Raw genomic sequence first — 15747 nt, 5'->3', positions numbered from 1 at the left:
AAGCTGTGTGCGCTGGCCAGGGCCTGGGCCTAGGCTGGTGGCCTGTTCTGCTCCCTTTGCCTCCGGCTGCAGCTGCTGTTCCTGCTCCGCAGCTCTGGGCAGACACTAGAAACAGCCCCGCTGCAGCAACACTAGAAACAGCCCTGCCAGAAGCTGCATTCTGGTTGGGGCGCAGGCTGGTGAGCACTGGTGGGAATGTGGCACGGGCTGCCCAGCAGCACTAGGTGTGGCTCTGCTCCACGTGGAGCACCGTGGGGCAGCCACAGGCCAGACCCAGTCAGTTGGCAGGTTGTATTGTGCCCACTCCTACCCTAGCAGGAACCTCCCAGAAAGAGCACTGGCACTCCCCAGTCAAAATCCCCAGCCCTGGGTGGAGCCAATACTCAATGCTTCTGAGAAAGGTGGAAGAAAAAAAAAAAAAAAATCGCACCAATCCTTGATCGCCCTCCTTCCACTCTCCCCAGCCCCCTGAAAGGCTGGAATTGTGCCAGCCTGCAGAGAGCTCTCTGCAGAAGTGCAAAATCTATGCGTTTCTCTGTTAAAATGAAAAATCCGCATTTTTCTCGGGTAAAAGGGGAAAATCCATGTTTTTTTCCTTTGGGAAGTGGAAAACCCAGATCCCTGGTTATTACATATTTTCAAGCTCTGACTATAATTGAATGGACCTTTTATGACATGATGGTTAATCTGCACTTGCACCCAGTCTAAATTAACTGCACAATGAACCAGTTTATCACGTAATGCATTTAACCTGCAGAGGGGGCCTATGGGACTTCTATTAATTTAAAACACAGCAATTGCAAAAAATTCTAAGACAGTCTATGTTTGAGTTTGGAACATTTATTTTTTCATATTGCCTTCGGGATGGGAAGCCATTGAATTTTTGGGCCACACTGGTTAGCACTCTAAAACAGCGATTTTACTTTAGAAAAAGGATATTAATACTTGGAAAGCTTGAGTTTTGCCTTTCAAAATATCACTCAAAATGCCCAGCTTTTAGATTGGTCATTCTGCAAAAAAAATTTGCAAAAAAATAATTAAATCTCAACTTTGGATTCTCCCTCACACAGTAGACTCCTGTGTTTCTTTTTATAACTGTATTACTGAAAGTACCATATTTTCCTAGCATAGCACATAACCCTAAGAAAGACGCACACTTCGTTTTCAGAAAGCAGAATGAAGATTTTTCCAGATATGGCTGAAAGCTGACTTCAGGGGATCCTGATTGTGGCAGTAGTGGCTGTGAGAGGATTAACACCATACCTGTGACCTTAAAAAGTAAACTTCACCACCCCTTCCTCCCTGAGGCTGGAAGAGGAAGAAGCACAGAAGATATTTTGCAGTAATGCATTTCTGCTTATAATCCTCCACCCTTCTATTTCAGCAAAGAACAAACAGCTTCCCCACTTAAGGCATGCACACCAATTTGGGAAGGCTAATTTTTTGAAGAAAGGTGTGTGTAGTAGGCAATTAAATTTGGGTACAGAGCTCACTCTAAGCACATAAGCACTGTAAAAACACCTCACTCTTGTAAGCATCCTGCCATTTTAACCAATCAGTATGCCATAACATGTACTGTACCCACCATACACGTCATATCTACCTGTCACAGAAACAATATTGAGTAATCTTCTCATCGTCTGAGGACTGATATCGCTGAACCAGTCTTCTGTGACCAGAAGCTTGGTCAGATCAAAAGACATCTGGCGAGTAATAGTACGCTGCATCTGTCGCCTTCTATAAGTATCCTGAATTTAAAAAGCAAAAATACTACTTAGCTTAATTAAATTTTATGTATTTAAATGACTTTTCACTTCAGGAACACAGGAGCATAGGACTGGAAGGGACTTCCTACACCACTGAGTCCAGACCGCTGCATTTGGAGGAAATCATTTAACCAAGGATCCCCCAAAATCATCACTTAAAGCCTCAAATGCAAAGCACAAAAACACTGTGAAAGCCACACAGCAGTGGGGGCCAACCTTTCTGGAAGACATACCACAAATTAGCCATGCATCCTCCACAAGTGTCACTCTGATCCCCTTCCTCTGCCCGATCAATCCTCAGCTTTGCTTTCTGCTCTCTACTTCATGCTCCCTGCCCAATCTGCTTGTTGACTTCCTGTAATATCTGATGCTGTGCTGCCTGTTCCCTCCTTGGTCTAGCCCATGCCACACACAAAGGCTGTGCACACCATTTGTGACACTTGTGCTATAGACTGGCCACCCCTGCACTATAGTATATCACGTGTAATAGCAAGGGAAATGAGGTTACTGTCAATGCCCTGTCACTGGAATGGCTGATCAGTAATTGGCTGCTATAGGTTTTATATTGCAAAAGTTTATTAAAAACTGTGAAAATATTTTAATAGAAAAGAAAACTCTACAACAATCAACGAGCTGACCCACATTAGCAAAGTATAGTGGATCAACATAGTATTTTGTAACAACACCATAATTTTTTTTTCTTATACTGTCTCTGCAAACAGCTAATACCTGCCACATCTGAAGAAAATCACTTCCTTTAATTTTTAAAATTAAGGCCAAAAGGAAAAAAATAGCCTTTAAAATAGGCATACTGTAAGGTTGTATACTTTTACTTCATGTAACAGAGAGGCACAAACCCTTCAGTACATAATCTCAAAGCGTCCACACGGAAACTGATATATAGAAAGCAGGAAAGAGATAGTAAAGGAGTTCCACGACACTAGAAGCTCATTTCTGCTTTTGTAGTTAAGGAGTGAAAGAGTTCCTTTATTCTACTGCATACAGGATTGAAGGACTGTGAATCACTATTACAGGAGCTGTTCATCTCTACTGCTCAGGGTAAGGATTACATTATTTCTCTTTGTCTAGTTGAGGAAATTACAGAAAAGAGCAAGCAGGCTGAATTATGCCTAAGTGAAGTTCAGCATCTATACTGTTCCCAACTGATTAGCTTGCAGGACTCCTCACCCCATGCAACACCAATCAAGAAGTGCTAGACAGTACCAGCAAATCTACAAAGTAAATATGAATGTAAATCCTATTTTCTTTAAAGACTGCCCTTCCTCTTGTGTCATTTTAAAGTTTGAGATTAGCTAAGCACTCCAAACAACCACCTCCTGGATTTAAGTGTTTTAGCAACTGAGTAAACTCAAACTGCCTTGACTTTTGGTAGAGCCAAAGTTCACTGATCTAAAAATCAGGCTCCCCTCTCCCCCACTTTGATTTGTTGTTTTGGAAGGATAGGCTTGAAAACTGTCTGAAGCTGACATTGTAATAAGTTTATTTTAAAGTGGTTAAACAAAAGAAAAGTAGGTATATTACAAGCACTTCCCCTTCTACTTTTTTCTCACCCGTCTATTGAGAGCAGTTTTGCTGCCAAGTTTGGTCATCTCTCCAAGGCTATTCTGAGAAACCCTTCTGTCAACTTCTTCATGAAATCCTAAAAGAAGGACATTTTCCTGTTAAAAATATGTATATCACTCTAGTATACATGTTTATTCCAACAAGTAAACGTATTTGTAATAAATAATGAAATATTTGCAAAAGATAGTTGCAAAATGCCACATTCTTACAAAGATTAAGAATGTGGTTTTGAGCTCATTTATTTTATGACCTGGCTATGTCTTTTGTACACCACAACCTTACCTGCATTATCTGAATATGGAACATCTCCATTGGTAGTTGCAGCAACCATCAGCTTTTTTGCACTACTGAGACCACGACTGTTAAGAAAAACAGGCAAATGGACTATATTTCTCATGTAATCATGTCCATTTATGTTTGAATCTCGTAGCACACTATTTAGATTCTGGTTAATTGCCTTTATAATGATGTGAGGGTCACTTGCAAAAATAGCAATAAATGGTCCTTTTGAAAACAGGACTCGTACCTGCAATAAGAAAAAAGTAGACTGTGAATTGTTGTTTCTGTGTACAGTTAAAATGTCTTTGCATTAACATTGTACACTAATTTTGTTCTGGTAAGTTCAGAAAACAAAGGATGTATGAACATGCTTTTTCTATATTACATCTAAGTAAGTATCAGAATATAAGCTATTTTAATGAGAAGTGGTTACATTATATGGTATCCAGAGAATAGTATGATATATACCCCAAATTTGGGTATACCTGATATACACCCAAAAATTGAAAGTTAATTCTTAACTTCTGAACACTTTTCATTTAAAATCTATTTAATTTATATATTCAATATATGAAAAGCAGGGGAAAAAATCCTTCTTTAACAGAAGGGGCTAGTGAAGATCATACCAATGTGATCTGCTGATTTTGAAAGACTACATTAACACTAACGTGTTTAGTCTTGCATCATTTCTAGGACTTGCTGATAAGCTAGTATAAACTGTTATAGCTTCTACCGGAGCTAGGACAACCTGTATCAACTAAGGAACAACCAGTGAAGGTAAGGTCATCTCTACAAAATTATCAGACTCACTGTGTCTAGCATCTGAAGAACTTTGTCCTGTTCGCAAGCATCCAATCCATCAATGATTACAACAAGCCTTGTCTGATTCTGAGTGAAGCTATCAATGGTTTTTGCCATTTTGGCCATCAGTTCCACTTCACATTTCAGAACCTATTAAAAATTTAAAACAAAGGAAGACTTTCAATAGAATGACCATAAACTAAGAAAAAGTGGCCAACTTCTGTTGTAATAAGCTTTTTATAAGTCATCTTTAACTAAGATTACTACCAAGGCCAATAAAACCATTAATTAAGCATGTTTAAGCACTGAAAAGGTAAGTCATATGCAACAGAATTGAAGGGAATTAAGCTAAATAACCCCTACAAAAGGAATACAAAGTTTCTTTTTTCTTGTGTTTTTTCTCCCAACTTAAGTAGGCTATCATATTCTAATGTTTTTTAATATTCAATTCTAAGATTTGTTTTAAGATATACTTTTTTTAAGACTATATTTTTTCAATTCTAAGACTTGTTCTAAGATATATTTTTTCAATATATCAATTCTAAGACTTGTTTTTAATATTCAATTGGAATGGAGCATTAGATGAAGAGTGTGGAGGTACAGCTCTTAATGGATATGATATTGTCTGTCACAGATTGTGAATAGGAAATTATTTACAACTATCGAAGCCTTGCAAGTGTGATAACTTTTGTAATTAAGGTTCTGTGTTTTTATTTAATCATAATTCTATTTGAGACTCCAGCTTTTACCACACTATACAGACCATTTAGATAATTTATTGTCCTGCATTTTGTCCTTCTACTACAAAGTAAAAATTGCAAACCAATAATGTATTCAGCCAATCAAGCTGGCTGATTAGACAGATCATATGTAGTTGCTGTAACTCTCAGAATAAAACTTGTCATAAAGTTTACCAGGCTTGGCTTGATAAAGCCTTGTTTTATAAGAATTGCAGTACCCTTTATGATTCATCACACCAAACTTACCTTCATAAACCCTTCACTTTTCAGCTTGTGAAGCTTGGAAGCAGCATTATGAAGACGCTTCCTCTGGGAATTCAAGACTGAATCTATTACTTGCCACCATGTACGACAGTTCAAAATAAAGGCCAAACCGACAACACATGCAACTGATATCAGTATAGCATTCACAGTCATGTTCTTTGGATCTATGTTAAAAATGGCCAGCAATGTGATCCCAGCGATAATGCAACTCAATATGAAGAGGAAGATAACAAAGGATGGGAGACAACAAGTTTTTTTCCATTTCTTTTTACCTATAAAACAAAAATATTTGAAGTTATCTATCTGTAAAATTTACGTTCAACTTGATACAAAATGTATTAACTTGAGCAGTTTGTGAGAGAATCAAGTTAAACAAAAATATATGCTTATATGCGATTAAGCCTGAACAATGACATACAAATCTGGAAAAATTCTTCCAACATAAGACGTATCCATCCTGATTTTCAGTTTCCTGTTTCTGTCGTCTCAAGAAATCCATATTGAATGTAGGTAATCTTTGTGAAACGTTTGATTGTCTCCACTTCACCCAAGAACTTTCTGCACTTGTCAAAGCCAGGAGAAGAACATTACAGTCATTAACCATGAGGTAATTAGGGCCTGGATAGCTAATTTCAAGTCAGTGGAGGGACAAGAAAGACTATTTTAGATACACCGTGCAAAAATAACCTGCAAGATTAATATCCAGCTTCATGAGGACTGAAATAGGGATTCAAGTAGAAGGTAACTCCCAAGTTCCAGATCTAAGTGTCAGGCAGGATGAAGCTGGCCACAGAGATGAAGAAAGGAAAAGGAGAGAAGGTACATGGAGAATACATGGAGAATATAACTGAACGGAGTAAGAACTGGGTTGCTTTAGCTGGCAGATAGGCAACCATAAAAAAAAATGCCTGAAAAAAAATCAGTTGTTTTTTCAGTTTTTCCAGAGATAGCAAGTGGGGAGTAGAGGGATAAATTTGAGTCAGACAAAAGATGGCAGCTGAATGTTTATTTGTGAATAAGATTACAGAGATGAAGCATAAATAGAAAAGAGAAAAAAACACCCAAGAACAGAACCTTTCAATATTTGAACCAAAAGCCTAAGGATGAGAAAATGGGCAAGATCCTCTGAAGGATAAGTTAAAGCAGCACTTGCGGCAGGAGAGAGACAGAGACAGAGACAGAGACAGAGACAGAGACAGAGACAGAGACAGAGACAGAGACAGAGACAGAGAGAACGGGTTACCATATTTACTCATATCCTACACCCACCTTATGTCCTGCTTTTCTGCCCAGAATAGAAACATGGAGACACTAAGGTGGCTACTGCTTCTTTTCCTTCCCCTTTGCCCCCTCGCTTCCCCCACCCCAAGCAGCCACATGAGGGGAAGGATGGAGTCTAGTCTTCAGCAGCAAATACAGTTTTAATCCTTTCATAGCTGAACTGGAAAAGGGACAGAGCCTAATCTTTAGCTCATTCCCTCTCCTTTTCCAGCTCAGGCAAAAGCAGTCAAATCAGGTACGAAAGGGTTAAAAGTGTAGTTTTTGCCTGAGCAGAAAGAGGAGGGGGAGTGGGCTGGAGATTAGGCTCTGTCCCTATTCCATGCAGTCATAACTCTAGAATTTTGTTTTCATTCTGCCTTCCCCAAAATAAGGTGTTTCTCTTATTTAGAGTTGTGTGGTATATTATAAAATACAGTACTAGGAAAGGACAAAGTCAAAGTAGTCAAGGGAGAAAGCATGTTAATTGTGTCAAAGTTGGCTAACAGGTCAAGAAGGATGAGGATAAAGTACAGGGTCTGAGTTTTGGGTTGGAAGAGGTCATTAGAGACTTTAGTGAGAACAATTTAACTTGCATACAAAGGACAGAAATCAGACTAATAAATGTCTAGGATAGAAACTATAGATAAACAACACCAGACAGCAATTTCTATGAGAGTGCTTGATTTGTCTAGCAATAAGAGAGAATGATAGTAGTTGGGGAAGCAAGTGAAGTCAAGGTTGGGTTCTTTCAGGATTAAAGATACTAAAGCATGCTTCTACCGTAATAAGAAAGAGCCATAGCAAAGCAGCAGCACATAAGAGTTTCCTCAATGCCTAGTAAGTTCATCAACTAGATGAAGAAAACTGGCTAAAGCTGAATTCAGACAAAATAGAAAAAATGTTTGCATTGGATTGAGAAGCATTCAGAGAAACATGTCTTCACAACATCCTATTCTGCTATGGATATATTCCCCTCTGCATGTTAAGTCAGTTACCAACTTTAAAGCCCTTTTACAATCCTCTTAGTTCCTGGACATTCAAATAGCTATTACTGAAAAAAGACCACCATCCTCCATCTGTGGGAGGTCGGAAATATCCACCCACTCTGAACGTCACCTTAGTGCCCTTTCCTCTGAACTTGTCAGAGGAGGGAGGTTAACTGCAAAGGAAAATAACTTAAGTTCAAGACAGACTGCTACCTGCATATATATAATTTTTGTTGATAACAATCCTTTAAAGAGTTCTTTTAAGAAACTACGAGTTGCCTGCACAATGTATGGAATAGAAAGATTATAAAAGGTGAAATAGTTCTAAAGGACTTTTCTCCCCACAGATAAATGGAAGTAGTCAGAGCATAAGTCTTTCATATGAATTCCTGTCACCTTTAACTTATAGTTTAGATAAAATATATACAGTGTGTGAAAAAACAGAACATTTTTTATGAGAGAGTAATAAAATGGAATAATCAGAAAGGTCATACAGGTAATAAATACCTTGTGTATCTTCTGTCTTGAACACTCGAAAAAGCCTTGTTGCTAAGAAACCAAATTCCCTTTCACATGCATCAGAAAGGGTAGCAATCATTTCAGCCAATGAAGTTTCTCCTCCTACGCTGGACAGTCTATTGTAGTCAGTAAACAGAAATCTGAAACACCAGGAAAAGAACATGTAATTTTAAATCAATTTTGGCTAGCAGAAATAAAAGCTTCCTGTGCCTCTTCAACTGAAGAATGCCGCTCAAAAGGGGCAAAACAATAACCCTGTAACCATTTAATTTAGGATTATTCACAGAAGATGTTTCACTGATGTTAGTGCTTTAATCTTTTTCCTCTGCTGCATCCTGTCTCCTTTCCAATCTTTCATTTGCTCTTATCACTCCTCCCATTTCTTATAATTTTCACATTTCAGTGTCTCGGATGAAGATATTACAAATATAATAGTTTAAAAGCAATTACTTTAAATTATTAACATGCAAGGTTCTCTCACATGTATGCAATATGAAAAGCATCAGTGTTTCAGCAGTTACATGCTCTATTAAAAAGGCACAGGAATAATAAAAAGTATGAAGTTCCTATATCACAAGAAAAATAAATACTAAAACATAAATCCAAACAGTCACAACCTAAATTCAAGGACTGTTCACTTTACTGGAGCAGACACAATGAGAGACTTTGCATACACTAATATTAGCCCCTCAGTATAATAAACTTTACCAGTAATCAGAATTACATCTTGTATCTTATACTACATTCAAATACATAGTACATATAAGAATGGGATGCTCTTTGAAAAAATAAAGTTAAAAAAAAATTCTGAAGAAAAAGCTAGTCATACTGTTGCATGTTTCAAGTGATGTCAATGTGATCGATTTTAAATGCTTTTACGCTTTTCCTAGTGACAGCATCAACTTCACACAAAAAATCTGACATTACACTGATTTTGTTACCTTGATTCCATGCCAGAACCAAATAGTTTTTAGAAAGAAAATAACTACACACGCTTAAATGTTCCTACTGTACGCAATATGACACCAATGTGAAAATGAATTATTTAGGAAAAAATCTCTAACCTAACAGGTAAAGCTTTAGTGGTTTGCTCCGGTAATTCTGGTGGGTTTACAAACATCAGTTTGAGAAGTAGCTCTAAGTATCCAATGTGTCTTGCCAATCTTGTACTCAACACCCATGCCCAGTTCCAGCTCTCTCCTTCTCTTTGGCCACCAAAATAAATCACAGCTGTATTAAAGAATATTAAAAAAAAATCAAGTTATACAAAATTAAACAGGTAAGACCTTAATACTTCTCAAAACTTACAGAGCTGTTGAAGCCAAGTAGCTATCTACAGCACATAGCATTGTTTTCTTCTGTCTAGTATCCAGATTTTTTTGTAAGCAGTTAATTCAGGCTTTACAAATATAAGTACAAGGTTACACTGAACAATGGATCCCTGGAGCAAATGAAAAGCAGCATTTAAGGGCTCTAAAGGTGACTCTATTCAGTCTTTGTTGGCAAACAGAGCACTAACTGTAATTTAAGCACCAAGACAAAGGTAAAGCAACAAACCACAGGTGGCTCTGGCCACAGACAGATGTTACAGTTCTACCAGGAGAACCACAGCTCTCCCAGTAGAAAACACAAGTGTACAGGCATTCACACAATTTCTCCCGGAACAAAACGACTTTTCCAGGAGAAAAACAACCCCTCTCTGACCTACTAGAGGTTGCTTCTGGTAAGGTTTTCCTGGGAGAATGAGCACCTTTAGGACTTCCCTGCCACCGCCTGACTCCTCCTGGGGACTGAGAGGAGTCAAACAGCAGGAAAATGCTACCCCACCTTCCAGTGAGCAGGACCACTCAGGTCTGAGAACGGAGGGTCGGGGGTGAACTAGAGAGAAGCTGCTGCTCATATCCTCTTGGTCCAGGGAGATACCAAGCAGTGGGGAAAGGCTCCCATGCCTTCCACAGACTAGGCTCACCCTGCCCCAGAAAAGATGTGGAAAGCAGCTGCTCCCACCCCTCACATAGACCTAGGGAGCAAGGGAAAGGAGGAACAGTGAATCAATGCTTTCCACATTGGAGTCCCTAGTGTGAAGAGGAATTCTGCTGAGCAGCTTAGGCACAAGCAAGGAACAGCTGCTGCTTGCTCCCTCCCTGGTCCTCAAACTGGAGTCCCCAGTCTAAGGAATGGCTGGGCAGAGGTTGCCAGGCTGTTCCTCCGCCTGGCTCCCAGAGACATGGAGCAGAGTAGAGGAGCAGCTGCTCATTGCTCCCTCCTAGTCCCCAGACCAGGGTCCCCAGGTTGGGGAAAGGGCAAGGGGCTTTGACCCTTTACTCCCTTCCCAGATCAGTCTAGGAGAAGGGCTCCCTTCCCGGATCAGTCTAAGAGGTTCTATGAGAAGCTGTCACTGCTTCCTGTCTCTTCCCCCAAAGCTTAAAATCTGTGCAGTCTACGTTTGAGGAAGCTGGGTTATAATAACGTTATTATTAAATTGTACCCAACTGTTATGATTCTAGAATAGTATATCCAGAACAGCGATTCAGTTAACTCAGAACTGTACCAATTATGATATCTGGTATGTATAACTGCCAATTTAGCACCCTTCCTTTCTAGGAAACATGCAAGTTATAATTCAATTCACTGATATGAATTAGTAAAGTAATACTGACTCATCATGTCAAGAGTTTTCATAAAAACATAAGTGCCATAATTGGTCAGACCACGGGTCCATCAAGCCCAGTATCCCATTGCTGACCGTGGCAAGTAGAAGATGCTTTAAGAGCAGGGGGTGCAGCCACTGGATCCAGCCTGGATGTGTGGGGATTTAGCAGCAGAAGGCTTTGGCTGAAGGTGCTCTCTCCATGCCACTTGAGGATGACTGTTGGCAGTGTCCTTCTGCTGATTTCTGACCCAGGATGCATCATGCCAGCCCACAGCCAAAAAAAGTTGCCTACCCCTGCTTTAGAGGCTAAGTATATGAATAAGCTATGTCTAAAGTGACTTATCTCTGATGTCCTCCCTGGTATCCAACAAAGATGTCAGAGGATGCATCCATGATTGTTCTATTAAAACTCACAGAACAATTCTCATTCACAGATTTTACATGACTGGATGGGCCTCAACTGAAAAGGTACGTGGTTTCATGCCAACAAGTTAGGGATCAGATTCACCAGTACATGAGGGCTGCTTCTTCCTATTTCATAGATGCAACTTTAAATGTAACTGTGATTATTGAACAGTATGTCATAACAACATATCAAGCTGTTCAAATCTAATTAGATACTTTCCTGTCATGGCATCACTACAAGGTAGAGTTAAAGTGTAAAGGGCAGAAACATACAAATCATTCAAATAACCTTAAAGTATTTAGGCTTTTTAAAGTTATATTGGCTTTTTGTAAAAAATTCTGGGTTTATAGTATACAGGACAGCTGTAACATTTTATTAATATTTTATTATTAAATTATTGATATATAAATTTTAGCACATTACGTTTTAAATTAGTTTAACCATTTTAAATATCACATTATTAACATTAGTAAATGTTAATACATTACAGTGAATTAAAATATTTTTAGTAAATTGGAATTTCCATATATGACCTTTATTTAGCAAACAGAATCCTATACTTTTAAAACTTTGCCAGTACCTGGATCATGAGAGCTTTTATTAAACATATTCTGATTCAGAATCAAAAGGACATAAATATAAATTATGGGAGCTGATTTAATGAATTTTTTCAGTTATTGTTTAGATCCACACTACTAAAGCGAAACGTGTTAATTTCTGTCCTTTCTATGCTTATTCCTTTTGATTTTTATTACCTCATCCAAAACAATTCAAAAGAAAATTTCAGTTTTAACTTTGTATTACACAGAGATTCTTCAGTTTTCTGAAGTACAGAATTTACTTATAAAAAGAGAAAAAATAATTCTAAAGAGAGACAAGTAAATGACTTACCAAAAAATATATATAGAACTGCTAACAAACTCAGTGCCACTGCTATTCCAAGCTTAGTGTCCACTGTGAAAGCAAGCAATAAACCCAGACCTCCACAGACCATGAGTGTAAGGAATACAATAAGCCAAGAGAACTGGAACAGAGGTTCAATCTGCTGTCCTGCAAAAGTTTTCATTTCATCTAGAAAAGAAAAGCATGTAGAGAAATAATATAAGTTTGCTAAACTTTAGAAGTCAGGAAAACCACCTATCTTAAAAAAAAACCTACCATACTGTTTATGTACAAATTACCCGAACACTTCCTGCCATGCCGATTACTCACAATAATAATCATTATTGTACCCTGAACCTTCTAAACTCTGGTGCCAAAAATTAAGGCTCCATCCAAACAGTCCTAAAGTCATTCTAGTTATAATAATGTCTAAACACAAATGATTGTTACAGATCTTCTGATTTTCAAAATGGACAGAAAGTTTCCTATCTGCCAAAACCATGCCATTAAGCAAAGCAAATCTCCTTCAACATATATTCATAGCATTATACCAAAAAAAAAATCATCTCACTCCTATCTAGGAAATTGTGTTATCACCCTGGTAATATCTACCATAGTATAAAATCATGTAAAGCAGAGGTGCTCAACCTCCAGCCCGCAGGCTAAATGAGGCCTGCAGAGCCATTGCATCTGGCCTGCAGGGCTCCCCAATTTTGATGGTGGTGGACTTGTGGCCAATAGTACAGCCACCCACCCCCGTTGCAAATGCCTAAGTCCTGTGAACCTGGTGGAAGCCATTCCCCACCCCCTTTCCCTGCAGGGCCAGGCTAAGCTCCCCCCGCCAACCTCACCAGCAAGACTGGGCTACACCTCCACACACACAAGGCTGGGCCACTCCCACTTCCCCATATGGAGCTAGGCCATGCCCCCTTTTCCCTGGGGGACTGAGTTAAGGTCCCTTCCCCGCCCTCCCCTCCAGAGGCCAGGTCACGTCCCTCACCCCCCAGAGGGGGCAAGTGAAGCCCCCTTTCCCCCTTGATGGGCCAGGCTCATGCCAGGCTGCCCATCCACCCACCGCAAGGACAGACAATGGCCGCCGCACTGGGCGCAGGCAATGGATCAGAACCACCATCCAGCTTGCAGACAGACCAAGCATAGCCCATCTGGCCCAGGTGTAGCATGAACTGAACTAACGTAGCTGATGTTAACATAGAGTATAACAGTAGCAAACTGTAACCATGTTAGTCTTGTTCTGTAAGTAACTTGAAAACTCCATTTTGTATTCTTTTGCAAAGTGAATGAATTCTGCATGCCCTTTATGTATGGGTTTATGTGAAAGGGTGAATGGTGAGAGAATGGCAGAGACAGGAAAAGAAGATTTAACTGTGTTTGTAAGCAACAAGGCACCAAATGTGTTAGTTACCAGTCAGTAAACTAATTAATAGATGGCTGAAGTATCCCTTTGAGGCCTAGGGCACAAAGGAGATAATGAGGAGCAGGCATGCACACATCCCGCCAGATGGGCAGCAAGGACACTCCAAGGCTGAGATACCAACTTTTACGACCAAACTGACCTCGGGCTGAGATAAGCAGAAGATGGATGAGGAACAAGTGCAAAAACAGAAATTGGGTATGGAAAAACCCCCAAGTGCAAAACAAAGGATGCCAATCCCCATAAAAGAGGACTCTGGAATATACCGGGTTGAGTGAGTCTCTCAACTGCTGCTTTCTTTGGAGCACAAACATGTCTGTTCACCCCGCTCCAGCCTGCTATCTGCATCTTCTCTCAATAGGCCTAGACCAGCCACCCAGTACTCCTATTGAACAACTGCTGCTGGTAACTATAATATTTGAATGGAATTGTTGTTTTGTGTTTGCATATGTCTGAGTGTAATGATGTGTAGGATGATTTGTGTGCGTCTGTATGAGTGGTGTGTCCGAACCTCTACATCTAATTCATGCAATCAATAAACACAGCATTTTGCCTTATCCCCCTTTGTAAGGTCTTGCTCTTGATTTGATAAATTGGTAATTCAAAATAACACATGGAGGAAAAAAGCTGAGCACCACTGATATAGAGTTAAGTATTTATGTCTGTTTTTCAATTCAGTTTCATTTAAACAAGAATTTCTTCAAAACGTATTTAGCAAGAGGTGTTAAGGTCATGATCTAGAAAGTGACTAGGGAACACAGCAAAGATGGAGAGTAGAGTTCTCTTAAAAAGGAATAGGTATTTCAGCCAACATTGTGCAATGCTTTGATTATGAATGAGGGAATTAAGTGAATGGATGTAGTTATTGTGAATTAATAAGTGATCAGAAATCTAGAAATTGCAAGAAAAATGATGCGAGATTCAGTGGTTGGGCAACAGAATAATTAATTAAATTATGTTACAGTAATATATCTTGGAAGATAGTATTTAAACTTTTTATGAGTTATATTAAAGAATTTCAGAAGATAGTTAAGAATTCAACCTGAAAATCTCAATGGGAAGCAGCAGTGAAACTCTTATATAGGCTGTCTACTTGCTTTACACATTCAATGTTACACAAGTTTTTAGGAACCTACTTAATTTGCAGTGTTGTGGATTTGGCAGAGCCGCAAAAATTCATGACTGTCCACAAAATCTACAAAATTAACAAAAATTGAATAAAAATAAAATGCCGGCTTCCCAATGGGAGCCAGTGGTCCTCGCTGCCAGGACAGGTAGGCACGGGCCAGGGTGTAGCATGATGCGCAGCAGACAAGATGGCAGTTGTCCCTTTGTCCCTCCTCCCCTCACTGAAGCCTTGTCATCAATCAGTGCCAAAGGGCAGGGCTGCTGTGAACGGGCCATGAAAACTCCTTTGCCTCACTGAAATTTAAGTAGATCACTACAAATCATACACGTATTAGAATGGGAAATGTGAATTAGTGGCCTTTACTCAAACAATGCTTTCAGCTTTGTTGTCGTCTCTAGACTCTAACAGCTTACATAAGGAAGCCCAGGATATGGTAAGGAAATCCAAGAAGACTCCAGGTGCAGACAGAAGTGACAATTTATCCCCAAACCAACAGTAAATTTCGGTTTGGTCTGGGATAATGCAGTAACTCAGAGCGCTCTGCAGAAATCCTTCTGAGTTATAGCTGGGAGCTCCACTTCTGTCTGTACCCTTAGAGCAGAGCTGTCCAACTGGCAACCCACAGGCGGACCATGAAACGTTAAGCTGTAGCCCCTGGGCTCTCACCCAGGTGTTGCTTTCCCCTCCCTCTCCTGGCTTCCGTTTTCTGCACCTGTCCCAGTAGTGTGGTAGGAGTTGAGGATGATTCTAGGACCGTGTGGGCACAGAGTGCAGAAGGCAGGTCATGGGAACATAGCGCGGTGGGGAAAGGTGGGGGGGGAGGGGGGCAGAAGAGGGGGAGCTACACCACTACATGCTGCAGCTGGAGATGCCCATGTGGTTTGTAACCAGAGGTCTGTGCCCTTTGCTGGTCCAGCCTGCACAGTATGCAAGCCCTACTCCTCTGCGCTTTGGGCAGTGTGGCCTCTGGCTGCTTAGAAACTGGACAGGCCTGACTTAGGATATGAACAAATGTAACACTTAAACCGGAAGTAGACAGATATACT

At 39.8% G+C, this 15747-nt stretch overlaps 1 protein-coding gene across 8 annotated transcripts in view; it reads right to left on the bottom strand.

Annotated features, from left to right (window-relative positions):
- Positions 1-15747, bottom strand: part of KIDINS220 (kinase D interacting substrate 220) — a 137051-nt gene that overhangs the window by 76561 nt on the left and 44743 nt on the right. For all 8 annotated transcript variants that reach the window (XR_003092763.1, XM_014517321.2, XM_025197602.1 and 5 more), the window contains exons 14-21: positions 12150-12329; positions 9264-9429; positions 8188-8339; positions 5417-5706; positions 4440-4580; positions 3633-3876; positions 3338-3426; positions 1604-1748 (exon numbers count right to left, since the gene is read on the bottom strand). Coding sequence is in view for 7 of the 8 variants with exons in the window: in XM_014517321.2 (XP_014372807.1) it covers positions 1604-1748; positions 3338-3426; positions 3633-3876; positions 4440-4580; positions 5417-5706; positions 8188-8339; positions 9264-9429; positions 12150-12329 (1407 nt within the window). In the remaining variant the exon portion in view is untranslated. The remainder of the gene's footprint in view (positions 1-1603; positions 1749-3337; positions 3427-3632; positions 3877-4439; positions 4581-5416; positions 5707-8187; positions 8340-9263; positions 9430-12149; positions 12330-15747) is intronic.

The sequence above is a fragment of the Alligator sinensis genome, unplaced genomic scaffold (genome assembly GCF_000455745.1).
Source record: "Alligator sinensis unplaced genomic scaffold, ASM45574v1 scaffold866_2, whole genome shotgun sequence".
Classification (NCBI taxonomy): domain Eukaryota; kingdom Metazoa; phylum Chordata; order Crocodylia; family Alligatoridae; genus Alligator; species Alligator sinensis.
This window is presented reverse-complemented; position numbering and strand designations above follow the sequence as displayed.